This window comes from Leptinotarsa decemlineata, unplaced genomic scaffold (assembly GCF_025532065.1).
Source record: "Leptinotarsa decemlineata unplaced genomic scaffold, Ldec_3_MD MMD2_tig00003308_RagTag_RagTag, whole genome shotgun sequence".
NCBI classification, from domain to species: Eukaryota; Metazoa; Arthropoda; class Insecta; order Coleoptera; family Chrysomelidae; genus Leptinotarsa; species Leptinotarsa decemlineata.
This window is the reverse complement of record NW_027412586.1, coordinates 3,025,065-3,052,769: the sequence shown is the minus strand read 5'-3', so window position 1 is coordinate 3,052,769 and position 27,705 is coordinate 3,025,065. Positions and strand designations below refer to the sequence as shown.

Sequence of the window (27,705 nt, the reverse complement as noted above, 5' to 3'; positions counted from 1 at the left end):
ATCTTCTTTCAGTCCCCTCCATCGGTTTGGGGAAATGAAAAGGAAAGCAAAATACCGTCTTGTAAAGGCACAGATGACTATTGCTGAACTCGAAAAGAGTGAGCGAGCTATTAATGCTAATAATGAAACTCTTGAAGCATTAGATGCCAAGATTGCATTAGCGAAGGTTGAATTGGCTAGAATGTCTAAAGATGCTGATGAACTCCGTTCAAAAATAGGTAAAGACAAGCAATTCCATCAACGTTCGAGAATGCAAGCTCAGGCTGAGCTTGAGCAGTCGACTAAGCTTTATGAGACGGCATTATCAGTGAGAGATAATTGGCAAAAAGAGTTGGATACTGCATTTCAAAGTGACGGCGATTAGTTTTGGGAATGATAATGTGTTTTCAATATCGTGAGTTGAAAAATATAAGCGGGAATGGAGTATACAATTAATTTGGTTTGGTATACACAGAACATTGCGAATGGCTGGGGCAATGTTTACCGCTGCAATATTTTTCAATTCACATACTTATAATTGAAATGAAAACAATAATGAACTTTAATATTACTTTATTCATAAAAGTCACTATTAGATACATTTAAACCATATTTGATTCATCAATCCAAGAATTTTGTTCGCTAGGAAGACCTAACCACTTTACATATACTTTATTTTTTCTTCTCTTCAACACCTTCTCAATCAGATATACGTCAGGATTCTCGGTTCGTAATAACTCTTCTTCGTAAAAACATCCTCTAATCGGCTGTTCATTCATATCTTCAAGATTATAAGTCGTTGGGATGGTTTTATTAATTTTAACAATCTTGAATAGCTCCGTGGTAAAATTCGCAGTGTAAGACTTTTCAAAAATATTTTTGTATTTACTTATACGTACAATATCATTCAATTGGAATTTGGGTTTACTTTGTCTTCCTCCAATTCCATTGATACCCTTGAATTTCAATTTTGTTGTTGAATCAACATTGATGGGTGCCATACCTATTGTACGATGAACTTTATTATTATATCTACTAGTTATAATTGGAAGAATATCAAGCCATTTGTGGTGACCTCTCATCGAAAATTCCTTGTAGAGCCATGCCTTTATTGTACGAATCACTCTTTCTGCTATAGCTGCCTTCTTTGTGCTGAATGTTGAATAATGATTGATATTATATTCTCGCATGAGAGATGAGAAGCTTCTATTAAAAAATTCTTTCCCTTGATCGCTTTGTATATGTTTAGGGGAAAATTTGGCTTTCTTCAGTACATATTTCATTGCATTAGTTATTGTACTACCTGTTTTATCTTTAACTGGCACAGTCCATAGATATTTTGAGTAACAATCAATTACTACAAGTATATATCGGTATCCTTCATTACTTTTTGCATAAGGTTGTAGTTCAGCTAGATCTATTTGCCATAGATCTGCAAAACCTTTGATGGTAGTTATTCTTCTACGAAAATTACGTCTTGCAGGTCTATGTAATTCATTAACAACTTGTCGTTTGATATCACTTACTTCATTAGTCATTCTATTTCAATATGATTAAAGAGAAAAAAAGTGATAATGTTACTGCATTGAATGATGATGTGACAGTGATCATTACTTATGGATATATATTAATATATTATACCTTCTTCACGTAATTCTTCAATTATTGAAATTATTTCATTATCATGTCCGGTATGTCCAGCTGACTTTGATGCTACCAATAGTCGTAGGCGAGCAACTAACTCTTTCGGTGAATTCCAGTACACATAATTCGCAGGTTTAGAATTATATGTTTTCTCCATTTTCACTCGTTTGAGTGCTCCACCAATTTTACTTCTACTCCTAATTGGATATTGTCGTGAGTCTAATAGTGGTTTGATGACTTCACGAAATTTTTTAGAATTTGTATTTTTAAAACCATTCTTCAGATGATATTGTTTATATGGAGCATTCGTTATTTTCAATATTTTGGAATATACTTGACGAGTTTCTTCATTATCAACATCTTGTGGATTCTTCAAAAAGATCATATCATATAATTCTGGACTACCTGCGCATTCATATTTTTTCACTTTATTAGCATCCCAAAATGAAATGTTTCCATCTTTGAAATGTACCACTAGACTTCCCATTTTCAGCTTTTGTGTAATTGGATCCATACGTACGCCAAATGTTCCATCATATGCTGGATTTCTAGATTTTACATTATTCAAATGTTTCATCAAAACATCTTCACCACTTTCATTCATAACAGGTGAGATGTCAGGATCCGAGGAATCGATGTGGGACGATGATGGTGTTTCGAATAGAGTTGTTCTCATATCGTCTTGAAGTGTGCTCGTGTCACTATTCACAGATGATACACCATCAAAAGATTGTTTTCTTCCTATTGGAGTACTCATGGGATAATTTGAAGTAGATTGAACAGATCCACGATTTGGTGATAACACTGCTGATTTAGAAGTAGCGTTTGATGATAAAACATTCAATGGTTTCATTATGGGCTCATACAATCTTTCAAGTGTCGAACGATTTTCAATATTATCATTCTTGATAGAGTTGAATTTCTGTCTGACAGCTTCTGTTGTCTCTACTAGTTGACGTTTCAAATTCATTTCATTGTTTTTATGTTCAGAATCGTTTTTTGTATTCATAATGCCCTTTTTAAATTATAGCTCAATTCGTTGATGAAGTGACCTCTACAATATTCAGTGATCGAATAAGTTTCAAAAACAAGATCATGGGTATATAAAACTATCGAATCCTTTGCGATATCTACCTTCATCTATTTTTCTATCCTTATCAATTACTAGAAATCCATATTGATCCTCCCAGCATTTAACACACATCAATTGGAATTGTTTGAATGTTACATCGGGTGAAACATGATCTGAATAAATGTGATGTAAATTCGTCTCATCTTGTTTGAACATTATAATGAAATTGGTATTGTCACGCACTAACTGTTTGGGTACCCGTGAATATGTCTGTGCTAGATAAAAACAATCAACATCCTTATGACGTCCCATACAGAAATATGATCTAATAATATCTTGCTTTTCACATATCACATCATCGAAAATGAAAACAGAATTAGGCTTAGCGTCGGAGGGTTCCACTATTTCTGCATTATTGCTGAATGTATAAAAACCTAATCCTTTTATAGGTTCCAAAACACTTCGCAAGTACTGATATTTAGGTTGATTGAGTGACTTCGAATAGAGATACACATTTCTAAATCTCAATCCTTGTGGATGTGTTAATAGTGATATCATTGCATTCGTCTTTCCACAATTTGAAGGTCCTATAATGAGTCCTCGAACTGATGATGGAAGTAGTGGACCATGTCTGAATACTCTTTGTCCATTCAATCCACACCCAAATTTCTCATCTAGATTATCTACAGCAAACTTTTCTTTCTGTTTTACAATGCGCATCGTGCCGTGGTTGGAGACTATATAAATGTTATTAGCTTATTCATTTCAATGTGTACCATCAAACGATACGGACGTATTGAAAGTGATCGTAAAATTAAAAGAGGTTGTGGTTTTGTTAATGATTTAATAAACAAACTTCCTTTCGAATTACATCTACCCGGAGGTTATCAATACTGTGGACCGGGTACAAAATTGAAACAACGTTTAGCTCGTAACGACCCTGGAATCAATAAATTAGATATTGAATGCAAAAAACACGATATTCAATATTCTAAGCATCCATCTGATCTTGCAGCAAGACATTTAGCCGACAAAGAACTTGAATACAGCGCTTGGGATAGGGTTAAATCAAAGGACGCGAGTATTGGGGAAAGAGCAGCTGCATTACTTGTTACCAACATTATGAAAGCGAAAAGACATATGGGCATGGGTTGTAGTACCAATAAGAAAAAATGTAAGAGGAAACAATCGAAGAAAAATAATATTAAAAAAGTTGCATTTGGTGCTGGGATAGTCCATAAAGTGCGAAATGTATTGAAGAAAGCTGGTGGGAATCAATTTGTGACGAATAATAGCAAAAAAGCTATCACTGTGGCATTGCAGGCGGCACGTAAATACCTTAAAGCTGCCGGTGGAAAGAAGAAAATCCGCACACCACGCATAATTCCTGTTCCCAAGATCGGTGGACTTTTACCATTATCCGCACTAGGAAGTTTGGCGGGAGCCGCTGCTGGTATTACCAAGGCCGTGAATTCGGCAAAAGCCAGCAGAGCGGCTTTAATGGAAGCCAATCGTCACAATAAAACCATGGAGGCTGTAGCATTAGGCAAACGCGGAAGTGGAATATATCTCAAACCATACCGTAAAGGTTTAGGACTATATTTAAAACCATACAAAGCCACAAACAAAACAAAAAACTGATTGAACCCCTACCTCAGAGGCCTCTTACTGATCTCGATCTCAGTTATTATGCACAAAAAATGAAAATTCCACATTTTCGTGGTGTTTTTATGCGTGATAGATTACCATCTTCAGGTCCAAAACAAAAGGAGACAGCTATTGTTAATTTAGATGGAATAAGTGGACCAGGAACACATTGGGTGGCATATAAAAAATGTGGGAAAGAAGTCACATATTTTGATAGTTTTGGAGATCTACCCCCACCATTGGAATTGACTCGATTCTTTCGAAAATGTTCGAATGTAAAAATCAAATATAACTATGATCGACAACAGAAATTTAATACAGTTCTCTGTGGTCACTTGTGCTTGCAGTTTCTCTCTAAATAATTTTCCAAATAAAAATGGATTCAACACCAAAACTGGATCGGGAGGCTATCAAGGGAATGGGGTTTTCACTTAGAATGTTTTCAAAATATGGTACCTTGAAAAAAATGGATAAAGTGATGCTTGCAAATATGCCTAAGGAAGTGATACTTGCATGTGTTGCACATGAGATTGCATATGTTTGGGAAAAGTTGCCTAAGCATCTGCAAGATGACATCGATATAATGAAACATAGATATTGTTATGAGCACCACCACGATCAAAATTCAGATTCGGATGTTAATGATGGTCCTATACCTCGAAAATCTATGTGTTGTATTTGTAATATAGAGGATGTGAATATTGGTATCAATAAAAATGATACTTATTACAATACAACACCTTCCAAAAAGTGTAAATTGTCTCAAATGTGCTGTTGCTGTGTACAATAATAAATTGAAATGTGTTTCAAAATATTCATCAGTCATGTCACGAAAGTTCGAGCTACAAGCTGTCGGGACAAGTGTCTTGAGTGCGGATTTTTTTCCACCAATTGAATTGGATAGGAACAGTCGTTATGGATTAGGACTTTTGGGATTCTATGGATGCAATACAATCAATAATATAACTGAAGCTAATAACTTAGTTAGTTTTAGAATCAGTAATGACAACTCATCGATACCCCAAAAGTTGACAATTGAAATTCCATGTGGTGCTTACGAAATAGAAGAGATCAATGCCGTCATACAGAAACATATCATGTTCAGATTGTTTCATGATAAAAAACCAAATGATGTCGTTGCAGATGATATTTTCTATCTACACGCCAATAATAATACATTCAAATGTGAAATGCGATCCAAATATGAAATTGATCTGACACATCCAAATTCTATAGCAGAAATGATGGGGTTCGCTCATGGAATATTTCCACCAAATCAGATACATGAATCATCATTACCAATAAACATTACAACTGTGAGACTTATCCGCTTAGATTGCAATATAATATCAGGTTCATATATAAATGGTGAAGAATCTCACATTCTTTTCTCATTCGATATTGATGTTGAACCTGGCTACAATCTTACTAAAGAACCACACAGTATTATATATATGCCTGTCAGTCCAGAAGGTCGTCAATTGATTCACAACATTACAGTGCGTATTTTGGATGAAAAAAATAACCTTATCGATTTTGGAAGTGAAGAAGAGATTTTCATTATTTTGGAATTGAAGAAAATCGAATAACTGTTGTTATGGGTTTCATTTACAATAGACAAAATCGCATTGAACAATCCCAAACGAGTTGCACTATCAAAAAGAAAGGTGTGCATAAAAAGAAAAGTGTGCATAAAAAGAAGCTCATTCCACAAGTGTATGCTAAACAGTTAGCACATAACGCTCTGTCTGTGAGTGATCTTAAATTTTTGAAATCAATTGGATTGAAAGTGAGAAAATAACAATGGTGCTCGAAACAAACAGTGAAAAGTTGAATATATTCAATGAACCAGTGCTCGATCATTCTCTCATAAGTTTACATGAGCACACATATAAGCCCTATGGATCACCGCTATTCAGAAATTCGGATGAAATCAGAATTGCAATCAATAATCAAGATGTTATACTAGATATTGCCGACAGCTTCATTTACATAGAAGGTAAATTCACCCCCAAAGATGTAGCGAAAACATGCTATCTCTCGAATAATGCAATTGCATTTCTCTTTGACGAAATTCGTTATGAAATGGGTGGTGAACAAGTGGCTGTTGTTAGAAAACCTGGGATAACATCTACAATGAAAACCATGATATCATTTGGACAATCTCATGCTAACACATTATTGACATCTGGTTGGGGACTTTCACAATTGAAGCAAGATATCTTGGATACAAACAGTCATGTTTTTAGTGGAAAACTACCACTGAAATATTTGATGGGTTTTGCTGAAGATTACAACAAAAGTATCTTGAATGCCAAACAGGAATTGATTTTGATTATCGCTCGATCATTCAAAAACTCGTATATAGGTGAGGTTGATGCTGATTTGGAAATAAATAAAATCGAATGGAAAATAAGACATATTGTACCAGATGATAAACACAAGCTCAAACTTTTGAGTAGAATAAACAAAAGCGGTCTGAATGCCAAAATCAAGTTGGCGTATCGTATGTGGGACCTCTATGAACTACCATCATTACGTGGGACTTCTTCAGACATATGGGCCATCAAAACAACTAATGCATTGGAAACTCCTCGTTTTGTCATCATCGCATTCCAAAGTACTACCACATCTGAAGATAGAACACAGGATATTACAAAATTCACAACTGCTGATATCAATAGTATTCGAGTATACTTGAATTCTGAAGTTTATCCATATGAGCGTTGGAATTTGAATTTCGATAAAAAACTTGATGCTCCTGCTTATTATGCTTTTGAGAGTTTCCAGCGAAGTTATTATGATAAAGATATGAGTGAACCTCTGATGGACATTGGGCAATTTAGAGAGAATCCACTATTCGTCATCGATTGTTCCCATCAACCGAATGCAACAAAATCATCAACTATTGATATAAAGATTGAGTTTGAGACGAGAAAGACCAAGTTTCCAGACAACACTAAAGTATATGCATTAATTTTGCATGATACAGTTTTAACATACAATGCATTGGATGGTTCAGTTCATAGCAGATATTGACACTTTTTTTCACTCTATCATATACTATTTTTATGATCTTTTTTTTATTTGTAACTGACTTATATCATGTATTGTATTTTATATCATATTTATTGTTTTGTAATCATTTTCTATTGTATTTCATGAGATTTAAATAAATAAAACATGAAAATAATACAAAGTTTTTTATTTGACATTATTTATGATTTACAGGAACATACAGACTATCTAAAATAACTTCTTTCTCATAATCATCATTTTCGCGACCATCTTCAATTTCCTCTCGATTTTCATCATTCAATTCAAAGTGATGAATAATCCATTCTGGCAAGTATGGTTGGAGGCTATACAGGAATCTTCTTAGGTTCAGTTCAATCATAACCTCACAAAGTTGCCACAATTTCAATTCATTATCCAAAAATTTGTTACAAACTTCTGCACCACTCCAATACTTCTCAGCATCACGAAGGCATAATTCGATTTGTTTTTCATCATAGCATACACTCATATCATAATTGCTTGCATGTTCGGCTCCATCACCCAACACCTTCAATTTAGACGACAAATGTTGAACCGATGATTTGAGATCTACAACATCGACCCAATCTTGACTTGCGTACTGCATCCACATCTTTAAATGGTGGAACTGAAATCGAATAAAAAAAAACAATAAGCAACCTCCAATTTTTCAGTGATATAATACTCACATTCCCATTTTACTTGTAGTTACAAAGTGGGTGTATTCAACTAAGTTAGTAATGTTTATATTTCCATATAATTATCATCTAATATATGAATATTAATAAAACAATAAGAAATTCATTATAATTACTATTATTATTCAATCATATTGAATTTGACTAGAGTTAGCGTTTTCACACCAAAAAACTTTGTAAGCTATGACCTAAAGAAATTCGCTATAAATTATTACAATTATTATTCAATCATATTGAATTTAACTAGAGATCGCGTTTTCATGCCAGCAAAACTTTGTTGGCTCTGTCCTAAATACACCATCGTATATTTACCACCTGATGAGTTGATACAAGATATATCGTCATCACTGAATTGCAACGAAATACGTTTTGGTAGCCATGTTTTAAATAATTTATCATTGCTCACATCTTGCAAAGTTAATAAAATTGATTTACCAAATCGTGTAGAATAAGTTGACATATTTTTAATTACGTACACTTCATCAATTGGCAATGATGATAAGGCCTTTTGCTCTAGTATTTCAACCTCCTGTACAATCAAATTATTAATTTTATTCAAGTCTACTTTTGAAACGGACATGATGATAATATATATGAAAATATAAACAATTTCCAACAGATAAATACACTCACCGTCTTCCTTCTATTACGAACTGAATAACACTCTACCAATTGCTAACTGCTGCAGATATATTCGTCTACTGATTTCATAGTGTGCCAAGCATTTCTTTTATATTAAACAGTGCGAGTCACCCCCACCATGAAACCGTGAAAGGTTCACATTGCTAGTTGCTATCCACTAGAGATGCCTGACGTCACAGCCAAGCCCATCTCCCAATTTGATGCGATAACAGTTGCCGGCACGAGCAAGCAGTGATCGTTGCGCTCTCGGAGAGGGCAGACGTTTGCACAGTCCTCGCCCGCCTGCGTGTCACCATCAATAGCGAGGGTAGGGTGATGCGTTACGTCACATCATTCACTGCTTCGAGAGCGATAGCCGAACAAGCAATTGTCGTTGCGCTCTCGGAGAGGACAGACGTTAGCACAGTCCTCGCCCGCCTGCGTGTCACCATTGATGGCGAGTCTGGGGCGTTACGTCACATCCTTCACTACATCGAGGGAGGTGAGAGCAGACCGATGAATACGCATTACTCTGCCACACGTCGTGGAGTGAACATGTCGCTCTCTAGCCGTTGAACGGTTATTGCTGTGACGTCACTCCACTACTAACTTGGTGCCCTCACACCGATGGAGCATTCATTACTTGGAGGATCTTCGAAGTATGCAGACGTATGTTTGTACATAGACAAACAAGCACATGATGAAACCCTGTACCGTGCATTCTCTTACACACACACACACACACACACATACACACACAAAATCTCATATGAAAAAAAAAAATCTGAACGATCCATGCACCAGACACTTCAAGGTCACAACGCCTTGACTTCACTGCACAACAAAAAAAAGCAAATAACACGTCATATTGGTGGGGGGAGGATTAGAACCGGGAAAAAATTTCTGAACAATCCATACACCACACCCTTCAAGGTCACATCACAGTGACTTCACCAAACAACAACCAATAAAAAAGCAATTAATACGTCATAGTGGTGGGGGGAGGCTTAGAACCGGCTCAAATCTCCTACTCTTGGTCAATAGTGCAATTGAATAACATAAAAAAATTAAAATTGAATATATCTTTTGATTCTTTGTTTCTACAATAATAATATTCATTCACTGCAATACTTTATACAGTAAGAAACTGAAATGAGACTAAGAATGATCAAGAAAACCACAGGAACTGAAACAATCGCTTTTGAGTAGTTATGGGGTATGGGAAATCACTTAATTCTATAGCTATAGAACATGATACCTACTTTTTCTACTCACATCAAACATGAAAGTCTCAAAAGTCAATGTAATCGACTTAGGTAATAAATTTTATGTTAGAACTTTTATTTCATTTAAGTGACTGTGATTCATAGAGTCCCTCTAGGTCATATATAGGATTTTGAGAAAATTATTGACAAACATGTTCTTTAAATATCTTAATGGAACATGATCATGCATAAGTTGAATAATTATTCATAGAAAATTTACCTTTCTGCTACAGCCTCAGGTATGAACACCTTCAGTTAAATTGTGTGTTCAGTAAAATTAGGCATACATACATTATGCATTATTATTACATTACATACATACATTACATACATTATTATTATACATATATTATTAACCTAAATAAAATATTTATTTATCTGAAGGAAACCAATTTGCATGATATTCACATCTTTGTAATAGTAGTAGATGTATTTAATTTTTTTATCAGTTCGGACTTCCATTGTCTAATATGATATAAATTGATTTGAAATCCCTGAAATAAAATTAAAAAGATTAGCTGAAAAAAACAATTTTATTCATTTATTAAAAATGTTTTTTTCAGCTAATCAGCTTATTCATTCAATAAAATTGTTTTTTTAATTTTTTTACAGGGATTTCAAATCAATTTATATCATATAAGACAATAGAAGTCCGAACTGATGAAATGCACCACGAAATACTGTCAACCACCTTCAAACGTATTTAATTTTCTTTTGTCTTGCTGTCACCGCAGGTGTTACTGGTTGTATATTGCACTGATTACTTGAATAGTAAAGCAGCATCGTGGTTAAAATAGCAAAAATCGAAAAACGTTCATAACAAAAACACGATAAGTTCATTAAATGTAAGGAGGAGCAGAAGGTTATACACATACGAGTATGGTGACCTGCAGATAATGTAGGAAGTTTTGTAAACATTTGTTAGTAATATTCAATTTGTTATATTTGTTATAATTACCAATTGAAAAATACGCTGAGACGTACCTTGAATAGGCAAAATAACTTGAAAAATAAGTTATTTAACGGGATTTGTTCGCCGTAGTCTACAAAGGCAAGAAAAATCTTCCAAATAATATAGACCAGTCACTTAGCTATCAGTGATATCAAGAATCACGAAAAAAGTCGAAATCTATCATATCCTCAAATATGTGCAGGGCTACAACATCTTGAGCGATCGGTAACAAAGGTCAACAGGCGACCTTCTATCGTATGTAACTAATATTTGGAATAACGCAATTGAGAAATACGGAGAATCAAGAGCTGTTACGCTTGATATCTCTAAGGCCTTCGACCGTGTGTGGCACGAGGGTTTGTTAGTCAAACTTCGATGCTATGGCTTGTCGGATCATTTTTTTGTATGGCTCTTCAGCTTTCTGAACGTTCCCTGCAAGTGGCTGTCGATGGAATATCTTTTGAATACTTTCACTATCAACGCTAGTGTTCCCCAGGGATCCATATTGCCTCCAATCCTCTTTTTATTGTATATCAACGACTTATTGGAAAAAAAACAAGAATCCAACATATTGCTTTGCTGACGACAGCACACTTATCTCATCATTCCATTTGGATTCCAGGACATCGGCTACAGAGGAACATCTTCACCGGCAGCAGGAGGTTGTATATCTTAATGAGGATCTAGAAGTGATTTCGAATTGGGGTAAAAGTAACCAGGTTCAATTCAATTCCACAAAAACCCAGGTATCGGTTTTCTCCAAGAAGATAAATGTCTCCGAACCGGATATAATAATGTCAGGACGGACAATTCCGCTTTCTGCTTCGATAAGTTTGTTGGAGGTTAAAATGGACACCAATGTCTTGGCACAATCATGTCGCTGTAATTGCAAAGGATGTTTCTCAAAAGCTTGGAACACTGTTTCGAACCAGAAAATTGTACACACCTCAGCAACTTTTGATGCTCAGATCAGATCTTCTTTGGAGTAATGTTCTCATGTATGGAGCTCTGCCCCGAACATACCCTGAAGTTGCTGGATCCCATCCAGAAAAGAACCATCAGCCTGATTGGAGACGCGATCACGTGCAACCTTGACAGCCTGGAACATCGAAAAAAGTTTGGAGATTTGTCTCTCTCCTGTTGATACTTTCACGGGAAGTGTTCAATTAACTTAGCACATTTGATTCCACCAAGAGCGGAACATATCAGAAATACGCGACGAACTGTGGCTGGTCATCGTTTTGAGGTTCAACTCACATCGAACGTCACTGTTTGAGAACTATTTCATCTGGAGAACTGCGTGTATATGGAATAAACTTCCTGAAAACGTTTTGCCAAATGGATTTAATCTCTAGCGATTCAAATCCAATGTAAATCGCTTCTTTCGCACACGCACCTATCTGAGAGCGCCTTAAGGATTTTTCTGTGGTGCTTGTGTTTTGTCCTTAAAAAAATTATTTTATTTCAATACCTGCAGGCCACGATCAACAAACCCGAAATATATCTTGACACCACTATCGCCAAACGTGCAAAATTATTCAATAAACAATTTCGAATAGAAAATTAAAAAGCATTTCATGCTACAAATGAAACAAACATTAAATAAAATGTTATTTATTCATCAATACCTTTTTCACACAACTATTACCCGTGGCGATGTCTAGGGTGAGACGTTCCATACAGAACAGGTACTCTGACAGTTAATTAATCTATAAAAACTATCGATATTCAAAACCTGACCAGTCAAGGCAAAAGTGTCATTGATAGTAACAAAAACATATATGTAGTTAACGCACAAAATGAAAAGAACTTTCAATTCAATGAAATGATCCTTATGAATAAAATTCATATTTCGAGAGGTTAGGTTCAGGAAAATGGATCATTTATGTAGGTCTCTCTAGTACTTGTGTTTTGAATTGGTGCAATACAACACGTGAAATAGCCTGCAATTATAAATATATAACTGCATAAGTCGAAATCGCCTTTTCAATAACCGTAGTCGAACAAAAAAAGTTATACTGAGCTCTGAATTCTTAAATCATGAATATTCAATCTTGAAGTTTCATTGATAAAACCATCAATACGTCACACAGAGAAAATTGAAGATAGCAGCTACTCTAGCCAGTTAATTTAATAAAAATCTCTCTTATTTCTTCTTCTTGTCTCTGAAGTTTCGGATAACTCCAAGACATTGTGACTGTAACGACCATCAGCTAAGCATATTAATATTGAAACGCCGGAAAGGAAGAGAATTGCTCTTAAATTATTGAATGAGTTGATTACCGTATTGTCATAACGCCAACTCCCGAGAGTTTTAAGAAGATATCTCTTGAATAATTCCTGATCCACTAATCCAATTATAAAGCTGGCATAGCGGTCTGTCGGTCTAGACCGGCATCCCGAAGGAATTGGTGTCATGACGAGTTATTTTTAAAGTTCTTTGATTCGGAAGTTCGCGGTAAAAGTCTTCCAATCTCCGAATTTCGAAGTGATAAATGTTTCTCACTGCTTTTATAGCTTTCCTTGCTTTGAGTTGGGGGAAAAATTGAATTTCTGTGATTTTATTAACCAGAGGCAGTGTAAAAATTAACAGCTTATTTAAATTCCCCAGACGAAATAATAGATGAGTCACTGTTACAATGGAGGAAACATGAAGTTCTTTTGTGTAGACAATTAAAAATAACCACTGATACTTTTCCGTTACCTGGGCATTCTATCTCTATAATTCAAATTTTCAATGATAGATATTCAGTTCCAGATGGAAAACAAAAGTTCCAAAGCACCAAACTTCAACTTCTATTAGTGTGCTAAGGTGTAGCCAAGGTGTGGAAAATACCAAATAAAAAATGAATGCGAATTTCAAGTTTTCCAACCTGAAAGACATACTTCAAATCTACCATTCAGATAGCATGATCAGAAGCTAGCTAGTGAATTTCGCTGTGCCATGGATCTAATGAACCTTGATAATATTTAATGAACTTATGATGTACCTCTGCTAATTACCCTAGATTAATGCGGTTACTTGTAAAAACAAAAAATAAATAAAGAGGTTATATTATTTTCTACGCAATTCTCAAAATAATTCATGTCTAGAAGGCAAATTATTAAATGTGCCCCGAATGAAATTAATTGTTAGTAACTCTCCTTATCATAAACGGTCCTATGGGTATATTTCAAAACAGTAATAGGTATATATTTTTACTTGAAAAAAAATATATTTTCATTAGCGTTATGGAAATTAGATATTTTATTTTTTCTTCACGAATAAAATTTGATATGTTCGAAAAATGCGATCCGATCTTTAGAATGACTACGGTGAATTTTGTTTGAAGGTGGTTGACAATGTTTCGTGGTGTATTTCATCAGTTCGGACTTCCATTGTCTAATATAATATAAATTGATTTGAAATTCCTGAAAAAATATTAAAAAAGATTAACCGAAAATAACAATTTTATTCGAACAAAAAAACTGATATTACAAAGAAACATAAAACCAAACAACAACCAAAAAATAAAAATTGAAATATTAATAAAAGCTGAAAATTTAAAATTATTATTAACAAAAAATGAAAAATTAAAATTAAAAGATTTCAAACCAAGTTATTAATATTTCAATTTTTATTTTTTGGTTGATTTGGTTTTATGTTATTTCTTTGTAATTTCAGTTTTTTTGTTCAAATAAAATTGTTATTTTCGGTTAATCTTTTTAATATTTTTTCAGGAATTTCAAATCAATTTATATTATATTAGACAATGGAAGTCAGAACTGATGAAATACGGTAAATTTATTCTGAATACTTTATATTTTTTTCAGTCTCATCCGTTTTTCTCTCATGACTATAGAGTAGTATCAGAAGACGCTGGTTATTTTACATATTATACTTTAAATTAATCTTCACAAACAAAAATCACCGGTTGATAAATCTGGTCAATCTGGAGGCCACTTTACATAAAAAACGATGGTTATTCTACATACTTAACTTTTCACGAATCTTCACAAAAAGAAATCACCGGTCGACGAATATAGTCAGTCTGAAGGTCATTTACTGTCTCTTCTCTCTACCCAGTATCGTAGAAAATGTTGGTCCAGATCGAAAAAAAGATTGTCATTTGACGTTTCACTAAAACGATTGCTCTGATTGTTCGTCAGGTACGTAGGGAATACGTAAATGTAAAATATGTGTTTTCGAGGAGAGTTTCGATATGTATTCATGCATTTAATACTAATTCAATTCAATAGGACAGAACTAATCATTGTATACGGGAAGAAAAAATTACAATCAAATTATTTATTCCAACATTTCCTTACATACATAGAAGTATTCTGATTTTACATTTTCTTATCCAGTCATTTCAGATACCCCATCAGTATGGAACAAAGCATAAATCGAATACACTCAAAAACGTTTTTTGTTGATGATATTGAATACATCATTCAAAGGAACGTTCAAATTCAAGTCTATAATATGTCCGTGTTATGAATCACACGTTAAAAGGTAAGACCTCGTTTATCCTTAGCTCCCACAAGTTTCGACTTCTGAGGGTTGTCGTACGTAGGGGTGCGACAGCTGGTTAACGGAAAAACAGATTTTTTTCAAACAGAAACACGAAAATGTTTCTTGCAGGCTGTTATCCAACTTGGGCAACCAAATGCAGATTATTCCTTTTGGTAGCAAGTATTTTTCGGAAAAGTTCATATACTATTGAGAGATTGAATTGGCCATAATATTTCATAAAGTAAGTTACATATTTTTGTTACGACCTTTATAATTAAGTACTTAAATGGAAGCAATACTTACTCATCACACCTACATCTCGAAAACTTCTTTGACACTCCATTTTCGTTTGATAAAAATAATCAAGTACCGGTCATGTTTTAATAATATCACAGCCCTCTAAAATTTGCAATAAGGTTCTTCCACGTCGTACAACTTTCAAGAGTTTGAGAAAAAGTAAAACTTTCATATTCCGCCCCCATTTCAGCTTTCGCCGAGTTCCATGAACTCTTGTGGACGTCAATCAGTAATAAAAATATGAGTTGATTAAGAATAATGAATTGCTATTGATCTCAACCTTGGTTGAAATGAATGACGAATTCGAGAGGAGTATCAGAAAGAATTCAATATTTCACCATAACAAATGAAAATAGCCGATCAAAAAATTGCTACAAAAAACACAAGTCTTACTGCATCCTATATAAAACTCATACATATTCTGATAGCTAATTGAAAGTTCCTGTGACAGTGTTGAAACCGATTTTCAATCTTTCTTCAATTGAATAAGATAAAGCAAAAATAGAATTTCAGAACCTGAAAAGCTAGAGTTAATTTTTGGATAAAATTCGATTTCACCCGAAAATAGACAACTTAACCACAATTAAACATACTCTAATATCTCTTACCATACATCAGAGTTGGGTAGTATCCGAATATTTCTGTATTCGGATACAGTATCCGGATACTTTATATGTATTCGAAAGCTGTATTCAGATATTTTTCAAATTTTGTATTTAGTATCCGTATTCGTGGCCAAATTTGTAAGTATCCGAATACCGAATACTTTTTTCGATCTTCGGATACTTTTAAACCAGAACCAGACCAACGAGCCCCATTTTATGCAGGCGTATCTTGTCGCATTTTGTCGGGCATCTTCGAAAACGGTGAAATACAATTTTAGCACTTTGCCACTTCGAAAAATGAGTTATTAGAGTGCCTCATATATCAAAAATGTGCAGTAGACCCCACTTGGGGCTCGTTTTCTTCCGTTTACGGGGTTGGGTCACCCAAACTCGAAGTTCAGCAACCTCGAAAACGGGGTGAGGTAAGGCGGTAAAATCTTTTACCGCCTTACCTCACTAAAAGATACCAAGTACCAATCAATCTCGTTGAACCAGAATATATGTCGTATGTGCGTGGCCATTTCATACTTCCCATATCAATTATCCATTCCTTATAAAGAACCCTGATAAAATTCATTTCATTTGTGATCATTTTTTGTATCCATTTTTTGATAACTCTGTATAATGGAAAATAAAATATTCGTTTTAACTTTAGTTCTTTTTCAGTTTTCCAATATTACTGTATTTATGACTCAATTGCAATAAGTAATTTGTTCAATAATTACCTTAAAGTCTTACTATCTTTCTGCATTTTTTCAACAAAGAAATTTAATATTGCTATGTGTGAACTTGAACTACATATCGAACGATGAATGCGATGATTCATCTAACCCAGTTTACGGTCGGGATTCAGCGTCTAGCGGCACGTTTTTTACAGGAAAAATCCTGTAAAATCTTGTCTGCTGCAAGGATCACGAACTTGTGGTAGTTCCATTTAGCTCAGTTATGATTGAGTTATCATAGATGAGAGTCGTGCTCAGTTATGAAAAAAATCCAATAAAACAAAATGCAATAAAATTTCAATCAAAAATGTAAGGTATACACTGAGTTCTCCAGGGGAAACCTGATGGAACTCCGTTTATGATGCAGTTGCGCAGATTTTGCAAGTAAAAGCGAAACTTCCAATTCTGCTACAAAATTTATCTTTAGAACCTATTGAGGAAACTGAAGTATTGTATCTGGAAGAATACTGCTTAGTTATGAAACCTTTGGCTTTAACGTTAGATTTGTTACAGATGAAGACAATGTATCTTTTGGATCCTTGTTGCCCAGTCTAATTTCTTTAATTAACAAGTATGAAAAACTCATTGCCCAAACTGAAAATAAATTGAAATATGGAGAACATTTAGCAAAAATGTACATAAAAAGTTTAAATACTCGTTTTGATAAAATTTTAAATTTGGAATGGGAAGATCCAATTATAGCAGCAGTTCTGCTTCCCAAATTTAAACTAAAGTGGTATAACATTGTGAAAAATTCATCTTTGGAATATATTGAAAAATGTATAATAAATGTTGCAAAAAAACAGATGGAATATGAATCTTACAACGAATCAGATGAAAGCGGGGACCAAAATGTGGATGACTTTTTTGATTTCACGGATTCCCAAGATAACCAAGAAGTAGGCACTGTAGGCAATAGTAGTACTATGAACGAACAGGTTACTGAGGGTACCAGTGAAAGTAGCTGTAAAACTACAAAAATTCAGCTGGAATTATTAAGATATCTGGAAGACAAAAGAACGAATTTACAAGTATTACATGAATACCCAATATTAAAAAAAGTGTCACTCAAGCATAATACATAATACATGCTGACCTTCGTCAGCACCAGGAGAAATACTTTTCTCTTCTGCAACTATGATTGATACGCCGAAGAGAAAAAATTAAAGTGATGAACACTTTAAGGTATTGGTACTGACGAAGGCAAATTCAAAGTCAAAGGTACTATTATAGATATAAATGTCACATCTAGCGAACAATGTGGTAAAAGCTAAAAATATATTTTCTTCACTGAAATGTTCTTAGTTTACAAAATAAATATAAACAGTGTTTTGAGTTTCTTTTATTTCCTATCTTTTTTTATCACTTTTTGTTTTTGATATTCATCCCTAGTATTTTTACTTGTATACATTGAAATACTATTTTAACTAACTCTAAAAGTATCCGTAAAAGTATCCGAAAAAAGTATCCGAATATTTGTATCCGAGTACATTTTTAGGTGAAAGTATCCGTAATTTTTTAAAAAGTATCCGGATACATTGAAAGTATCCGTATCCGGTATTCGGATCCTTTTTTCCTGTATCCGACCCAACTCTGCCATATATGAGATCCCAACGAATTTGAACAGCCTTGTATGTACAATTATTTGAAAATTCGATTTCCAACCAGGTCACCAAAATAACTTTTATACATAAATTGAAAACCTCCCAAACGAAACTAATAAAAAATTGACCAGTATAAACCATTTGAAAACACATTACACGAATAACAACCGCGAACTTTTTCCCATCGGAACATTTTCATTTCTGTAATTACTTTTTCGATTGTAACAACTAGCGCAATTTTTCCCTTTCATGGCTTCCTCGAAAATACCCTCTAACAATGGCGAAATTCGAACTGCAAGCCGAAACTGAAAACTGTTTTCAATTGAAGTTGGCTGCAGTTTCCCTCTGGACTACGTGATGTGATGTGGAATTGACATTAGGAGAATCAAGAATTAATAACTAGATTAGGGAATTGGAATGAACGGGCTGATATATTCTGGAGAGTCCTTCTCGGCTTGTCAATTCCAGCGAATCGAATGTCGAATCCGACGAACACGATCTTTTTTTTTGGTACTAACTCAGTTCCATTGTGGCTTACTGATCGATTTGATTTTAGAAAATCATGAAATCATTTTGACACTCTATTGTTTCAAGTTGTAATCACATTGTGAAATAGTTAATAATAACGAAATGAGAATTACTGATTGAAACAAAATCCTACATGAATAAAAATATATTTGAAACAATGCTTTAAACGTTGATGGAAATAGAATTATCAATTTGAACTAACTGAAAAAATTAACATGAAAACATCTTTACTGGAAATGAATCTATTTCACATTTGTGAGGTTTCTCATAAAACTTATCAATTAGGAACAATGAAACATGTACTTGAATTGAAGTTGAAAACTGATATTCGACATCACCCACAGCGAAGAGTTTTGAAACGTTATCGCAAATAACTGAATACATTTATTTGAAAAATAAAACTCAAATCATAAAAATATATTCGGTTCCAAGAAGGGGTTTTTAATAACAACTTTTGTAATTAATTCTTGAATACTATAAAAACATAGATTTTCACGGCTGATATTTTTTCAGAACCTACAAAATACAAGCGCCGTAGCGCCTTAAGAGCGGAGATTAAATTCATTTGGAAAAACGTTCTCCGTAGGTTTATTTCACATACAGGCATTTCTCCAGATGAAAAAGGTATTAAACAGTGAAGTTCGAAGTGTACTGAGTTGAACCTCATGATGAGCAGCCACAGTCCGTCGCGTATTTCTCATATGTACAGCTCTTGGTGGAATCAAATGTGTCAACTCACTTGAACACCGTGAAAGTATATATGAAAGAGAGACAAATCTCCAACCTTTCTTCGATGTTCCAAACTATCAAAGTTGCAAGTGATGTTCGTGTCTCCAGTCAGGCGGATGGCTCTTTTTTGGATGGAATCCAGTGTATGCTTAGGGGAGGAGTTCCATATACGGTAACAATACTCGAAAGAAGGTCTGATTTGAGCTTTATAAAGCATCAAAAGTTGCTGAGGTGTGTAGAGTTTTCTGGTTCGGAACAGTGTTCCAAGCTTTTGAGAATTAGCCTTTGCAATTCCTGCGCCATGATTGTGCCAAGATATAAATGGTATCCATTTTTACCAACCAAACTTATCGAAACATTATTATATTTGGTTCGGAGACATTTAACTTTTTGAAGAAAACCGATGCCTGGGTTTTCATGGCATTGAATTGAACCTGGTTACTTTCACCCCAATTCGAAATCACTTCTAGATCCTTATTAAGATATGCAACCACCTGCTGCCGGTCTGTTTCTACTAGGTACTACGACATGTTCTGCAACTGTGGATTTCTCCCGGATGGTGTGAAGACGAGGGACGGTTCCAGTTTCCGTGGTTCTCCGGTAAACAACTACCAGAGAGTGACGTTGTCTTAGATGACGAATCAACAGGTACAGTTAATGTGACTTTTGTTGTTATTTCCACAAACAAGTTCGTGATTTTTACCAATGATATTTATTTTGTAGGAGACGACATTGAAGATCTCACAAGTGACCTCGAGAGTGATTTCGATGATGATGATTCCGATACCAACAGTGTTTAAAAACGTTCACCTTTTATAACTTTGAATAAGCCGTTATTTTTCTACTTCAACTCAGTTTCCTTGTGTACCATTTATTTCAGTCCTTCAACTTCAGTTTTACGATTTCAGGTGAGCTCTCTCTTCATCATCATCTAACAATTTCAGGGTCGCAATTTATCCATTGGCTTGTAACATAGATTTCAATATGCCTGAATACGATTTTTGAATAATTTTGAGGTATCGAAAAATTTTCTGATGAAGGAGGTGCTACACTGAATTCTTCTGATATATATTTTTTTATCTGAATAATTAATTTCAACACGTTCAACAATTTTCAGACAGATTGCTATGTTACCGATCGGTAAAATTCCTTAAGGCTAATTGCACACACATCGATTTTGGACGATCGATTTTATACCGATCGTCCAAATTCCAATAGTGAATCACATGTGGGAACGGGACTTGGCACACACGCCGGCCAATGATCGTCGCCGGTAAAATACCGGTGAGCAGCCGTCCACTGCTGGTAAAAAACCGGAGAGTATGCAAGAGTGTATGTAGTACGCCACTACTTCCCGGTACTGCCGGCGATACAGCGGCAGTGGACGGCTGCTCACCGGTATTTTACCGGCGACGATCACCGGTCGGCGTGTGTGCCAGGTCCCGTTCCCACATGTGGTTCACTATTGGAATTTGGACGACCGGTACAAAGTCGGCCGTCCAAAATCGGTGTGTGTGCAACTAGCGTAACATATTCAGAATGGTCTCAAAATTGGACGCATCCAAATTTCCTTCTGAAAATAGTTTTTTTCACATCAACTAACCTTAATTTACCCAAAAAGAACATTTTCAGACGGATTGCTATCATCATTTTTTTGTTGTTGTCATTTTTAATTTTTCTAAATGATTTTTTGGGTTCACGCTACACTACTGACTTCTGAAAAATATGTTTTCGGTATCTCTTATTTAACTATAGTCAGAAAATCAGACAGATTGCTATGATACTGTTTGGTAAAATTTGTTGAAATTTTTAAAAATTCAAACGCTACGCGAAAAATTTCTGAAATTAGTATTTTCGAGTTCTAAATAATTAAAGCTATCAATTTCATGTGGATGTGGCTGTATTGCCATGAGACAAAAATTTTGGTTGTGGGCTCTCGTAATATGTCCTTTGTGGCTTTGTTTGCAGCTGAGATCTCTGAGTAAATACCCGTTAATACCCATAATGATTTGAACATAAAATACTTTTTATTAAAGCGTTCCAGAAATGATCCCTATAGCTGCGAAGTAAATTTCCTGGAAAATACTGCACAAGTAATAATAAACTTGGTTTGTGTTTTCGCGATTGAAACTTCTCAAACTTAATCTTCGACTAGTTCGATCCAACTGACGATATGAATATTTCACAAACGGGAAAGTTTTCGATCGTGAGGAGACCCGACAGAATCCGGCGCCCCAGAGATAAATCGCAATTCCCAATTCCACGTTCATCTAATGAATGCGGGGCCTAATATAATTTTAGCGAATATCTCCAAATATCCAAGGCACGGTCGCGCGTTCCGGGAAATTACAGTTATTTTGACAATGGCCCCGTAAATTGGAAGGCCCTTTGTGCCACGTAGAAAGGGAAAAGACATAAATTGCGGGAAATGTTCTAAACCAACAGCCGTAAATAAATATCAATAATTGCACAATATTGAAGCTATATATCTTCGAAGGTGAACAATATAATTGTGAAGGAATTGCAAATTGGTGGGAGAACTCACTCGGAAGTGGATTTGTGAATTTAATCAGCCAGGATTTGGTGGGATGTGGATCCTTACTCAAGGAACATTGAGCGAGCTTTGATGGAAATTGATTTTGTTGGTTTAGTCTGGCGAAGACGTGTTGAACTTTTAGAGCAAAATCGTAATCTTATGAGAGCTCGAGATATCTCACACAAAGGTGAAGAACCTATAAACGGATTTTGATGTTCTGTCTATGTTATTCATAATAATGGACTCCTAACTCCTAACTCATGCTTTATTGATACATTCAAATGGAACTGACCATTTTATTGACTCATTTATATATATAATTATTATATATATATATATATATATATATATATATATATATATATATATATATATATATATATATATATTTATATCATCTAACATTCGTATAATTTTCATTATTATTTGGCATGAAGATTATTTACACTCAAGAATCATTCATGCTTTATTGATACATTCAAATGGAACTGACCATTTTATTGACTCTTTCTTTTGAAAGGTTTTATAACAGGTGAAAGTGCTGGTTAAATCAAAGCACATTTTAAAATACTCTATTTGCCAGTGTATACTATATTTGCCAGTGGCGTGTATAGCGGATAGGGAAATATTTCAAAGCAGCAATCCACTTATATAGTGGACACAATCACTATGAACTCATATTCCTCATTTGTTCGAAAAGGAACGGGGAATTAACTACATGTATCACGTCAGAACATCTTTTAGAACCAACAACCGATACACTGAGAGCCAATGTAAAATCAAGGAAAACATCAGTTTATAACATCATGAGTACGTGAATGAAAGACACACCATACGATAAGATATATTACAAAACCAACTAATCTGCATTGGATCAAGTTTTGAACAATTTTTAGGAGAATTCTTCAGATTGCCCTTTAAGTCATACAGATCCTATGTTGGTCTCGATTGATTCATGAGAGAGAATGAGGAAGGTTCGAATAAAAAAATATAGAAAAACTGACTCCTTCACAGACAAAAAATGTATTTTTCTCTCCTTGTTCAAGAAGTGAAAATGAGTTTTCGTTCTCAATAAATGCCAGGAAGAATTGCTAATGATTGTACGAAGTCATTTTGAGAATTTGATTTTATGCTACACCATATTTGCTCATATTCAAGAATATATCGAGAAATACAATTCTATATACGGAAAGTTATTTCCCATGTGATTCTGTAGAACAAATTTTGCAAAACAAATGTTCAAATTGAAAGGAATTGAAAGAAAAAAACTAATCTCAACTGAAAATATACCCCTTTCAACTCAAACGAGATTCCCATGGCTGGTACTGAATCAATTAATCGAATGAATGTTTAACTGAATGTAATTTTATTAATGAATCCAGCTTAGTGCTGAAGAGGACAAAAAGCAAGTGTCTAATTCATAAACATCGGATGTTCGCCACTGAGGATGACAGTGTTCCATGTAAGTGAAATTTTACCTTCTTCATTTACTATAGCGCGTAGCAATCCCGTAAATGATATCTGATTAAATTCCACAACGAATGTTTGCGCTACATAGTGGACAGAAAAAACTATTTTTGTTTAATTCAACGTACATGTAAAAGTATTTGTTTCGAAAGTGTTTCGTGTATTCCAGTGTTTATATGAAAGTAGTTTTCTTCCAGTTTATGTCTGAAAGTTACTTCTTTGCATGATCAACACATCATGTACAACGAGTTTATAAATTAATTGCTTTCTTTAGTTCTTTGGAAAAACCCCGAAAATGCAGTTCTGAAAAAACTTAGTAGATAATAATATCATGAGAATGCAAAAACTGAAAAAAGTTACATGTTGGAGTTGGATATTTCTAGTTGCAGATGGGCTATATTTACCGTAGGCCAACTACTATCTCCATTCGAAGAAGTATGGCAGACAAAACTACTGAAAATTGGAAACATCGGATCCAAGTTTAATGTCCCGCCTATCAACTAACCAAAGGGCGCGCCAAAAGCAAAAAAAAATGCATCTGCAGAAAAATGATATGGAGGTTTAACGATTCTCTTCACAGAGTCAACGATTCGCACTAATCAACGGCATAAGCAGGTTCCAGAACATTTGGTTGACTAAATCTGTAATTGCTCACCTTAAATTCCCTTTTGAACTAGTGAGTACTAGAATGTTTTATTACTTCGGGAGCCAGTTGTTTTGTCTATTTTTTTCAAATGTATGGAAAAACTGCAATCTTATTGGTTCATCTTGTAAAAATTGGTACGATCCTTTGTTAAATATTTGTCATATTCTTCTGAACATGATTTTGTCTGAATGAATTTTTGATCTTCTGTGATCTGGTATTTTACATTACAAGTTTGACGTCTTCGTTCCTTTGTTACACTATCTGCAGCTGAGGTCTTTGTTATATAGACTCATTTTCTTTACGCTTCTGTTCAAAAGACAAATCCCCGATCTGCTGAAAAAATATCATGAATTTCCTTCAATTCATTATTTGTTTATTAAAGAAGAAAGTATTACAAATCATGAATTTATGAAACAACAAAAATTAATTGGCGCTCCGGAGGGACTTCACTGATTCCAGTGTCACATTTGCTTTTTCAGCTGCAGGAAAATCCGGAAAAACCTGCAAGCACCACATTATCTGAAGATTTTGATCTGCCAATGTCCTCTCTTTCATAAAACAAAATGTAGGGTGTCTCCAGAGGATCCAATAAAACAGTTTCGTCTTTGACCAATGCGTAATAATGACCAGATTCAACGCCAGAACCACAATGAACAATGAGTGTATGAAGATTATAATAGTGGTGTGTTAGATTGAAGTGAAAAAATCATTCAGTTCCTTTCTAGGTATTTCTTTCACGGATGTTTCCTCGTGAATGTTCCTCCCAAAAATAGTTTTCCATCTTAATTTTTCCCATACTCTTATGTTTCCTACCTATCCATTTTCTGATCTGATCCTATACCAATATTTAGTTATTTCAAAGTCGATTTGTGTCTAGCATATTCGTCAGCTTTAAAGTTGTCTGTGATTTCTTAGAGCTGTGGCACTCAGCATGAGTGCTAACAGTTTTCTCAGTATTTCATACCATTCTCACATCAGTCTGGACTGATATTCTGTAAAATATTGACATTCTCTAGAATATTGATCGTCATTCCACTGAGGACTCAATTTGATATTCTTTGCAAGATTGCATAGATGTTTCACGAATTCAGGCGAATGTGAGTTAACTGAGGAAGTAGCATTATATGCTAATGAATCATGCGTATTGTAGTTCTCAATTTCTATCTATTCAGAGAAGGTATTTTTGTGATACAAATTGTGATGTTCCACAATTTTGTGCGTCCGTCAATCAAAAATCAAAATCTTTTATTTTCACGACATCCACTGTTGCATTGACGAATGCTCCGACTATGAAAAATATTGAGAAAAAAAAATTTGCAGCCATCATCAAAAATTTGATACCCGTAATCCAATCGCATCCTGATAAATATTTGATATTGCAATGAGAGATCCTAATAAACACCAGAGATGACTGTAGCAAGAAAGCATAACTTATGATTAGAGGACATATAATGATAATCCGTGACGCACCAGCTAGTTAGGGAGTTATTTTATGTCGGTAAGGCAGTAAACTACCAGTGCTACAAGCCGTAGTCGTCATACATTTTGATGGGAGAGATGATCATACCATTTCATGACCCTATGCGTGGCACGCATATAATCTACGTCACCTACGACGTAGGTAATTTCATCGTATTAGGGGAAAGTATGTTCATACCGCAAGTAATATCGCCGAATGTAGGAATGGAAAACACCATGCAAGTATATCATCTAGTAAACTTTTCGGAGAAAGTTGTTTCGGAATACGTACCTCGCAGCTTGATTGGTTGATATTGCTCAAGTTGAGTTTGTAGACGCGATCCCTGCAACAAAATAGTTGATTACTTTTGGGGAATGCGAAAGTTCTGTAACATAAATGTTAATTGTACAGGGGTAAAAATTATGAGGAGGGGTATATTTCTTGGGGATGTGTATGTGGAAAGGTTAGTTGAAGAGAATGTTGGGTTTGTTACCTCATGTAAAACTGAAATAACCATTTGGAATTGATTTTTGAAGTACCTAATGAAACCTTTACGTTCATACACTTCATATTTCTATCACTCATCTACAGACCACCAGAAGATAGTTAATAATATTAGTATGATAATAATGAACTATTAACATAAATTGAGAACACTTGTTGAGCCATGCCAAAATTTTATATTTTTCTCAGCTTGTAGTGGAAATACGGAGATGAGAATTTTTCCCTTAAATGTAAGAATTGAGTTACTTACTAATAGACCACAAATACTTGAGAAGTAAAATAACAAGAAATTCGTTTCATGTAGATACCAAAAAAAAGAAGAAATGAAATTGAAATGATTTTGAAAGTGTAGCACTAAAAAAATAAAAAAAAAAACTACTAGGGAATTGAATTTTTTACAAAAACAACAAATGCAGAATCAAAATCATTCATCATTTAGTTATACCTGAATAATTTACCTTGTTTCCATTATTTTTCTTTCTGTCATTTATTAAAAAAACAGACTCCACTTTATCAGAATCACAGTTAAAACCATTCGTTTGTTTCATGTCGTTTTGTTGTTATCTTGGAATTTTCGTTGGGGCAATTTTTTTTATTTTTGTTATATGTATCAAATATGTCTGATGGTTTTCAAAATAGTCATATTATCAACAAGACGAAACTACTTTTTGGTGAGTAATTTAATCAAGAACTCATTATTTCTTGTGAAATTGAAACGATAATAATCGTGAACGTTTTGTGGAAGATATGTTTATGGAAATTCATTGCTACAGAGCCCTGAAGAAGAATGTAATTAAATTGGAAACGTCGACAAGAAAATTTTTTTTTTAATTGATCCTGTCACCCAACCAACCTTTGTTCAGAATAACTATATTCCTATGTTTCTTGATTTATTGATAATAATTATAGAAATTTTCGAACGGAGTTCAAAAGGGTGACGTTGATTACCTGAAAATCAATACATAATTTTTCATATTGCTAGAAGAATTTTTAGTACGGTAGGTACTTATTACAAGTCTTCCTTCATTAAAGATTCAATATATCAACTAAAGTCAACGAAAATGGTAAAGTCGAAAATAACTGGTTCACAAAAGTGGAGAAGGTTTCTCAATAAAGGGGATAAATATTAAATACATGAAAAAAAGATTTGGCTACTGAAGAAGGTTACATTGCTTTATGTCTGCAATATTCAGAACCTG

General features: G+C 34.4%; 1 protein-coding gene across 1 annotated transcript in view; it reads right to left on the bottom strand.

The window, feature by feature from the left end:
• Sema2a (Semaphorin 2a) overlaps window positions 1–27,705 on the bottom strand; it is a 584,325-nt gene that overhangs the window by 204,608 nt on the left and 352,012 nt on the right. Inside the window, exon 3 of the mRNA XM_074177864.1 lies at window positions 26,294–26,345. Coding sequence (XP_074033965.1) covers window positions 26,294–26,345 — 52 coding nt within the window. The remainder of the gene's footprint in view (window positions 1–26,293; window positions 26,346–27,705) is intronic.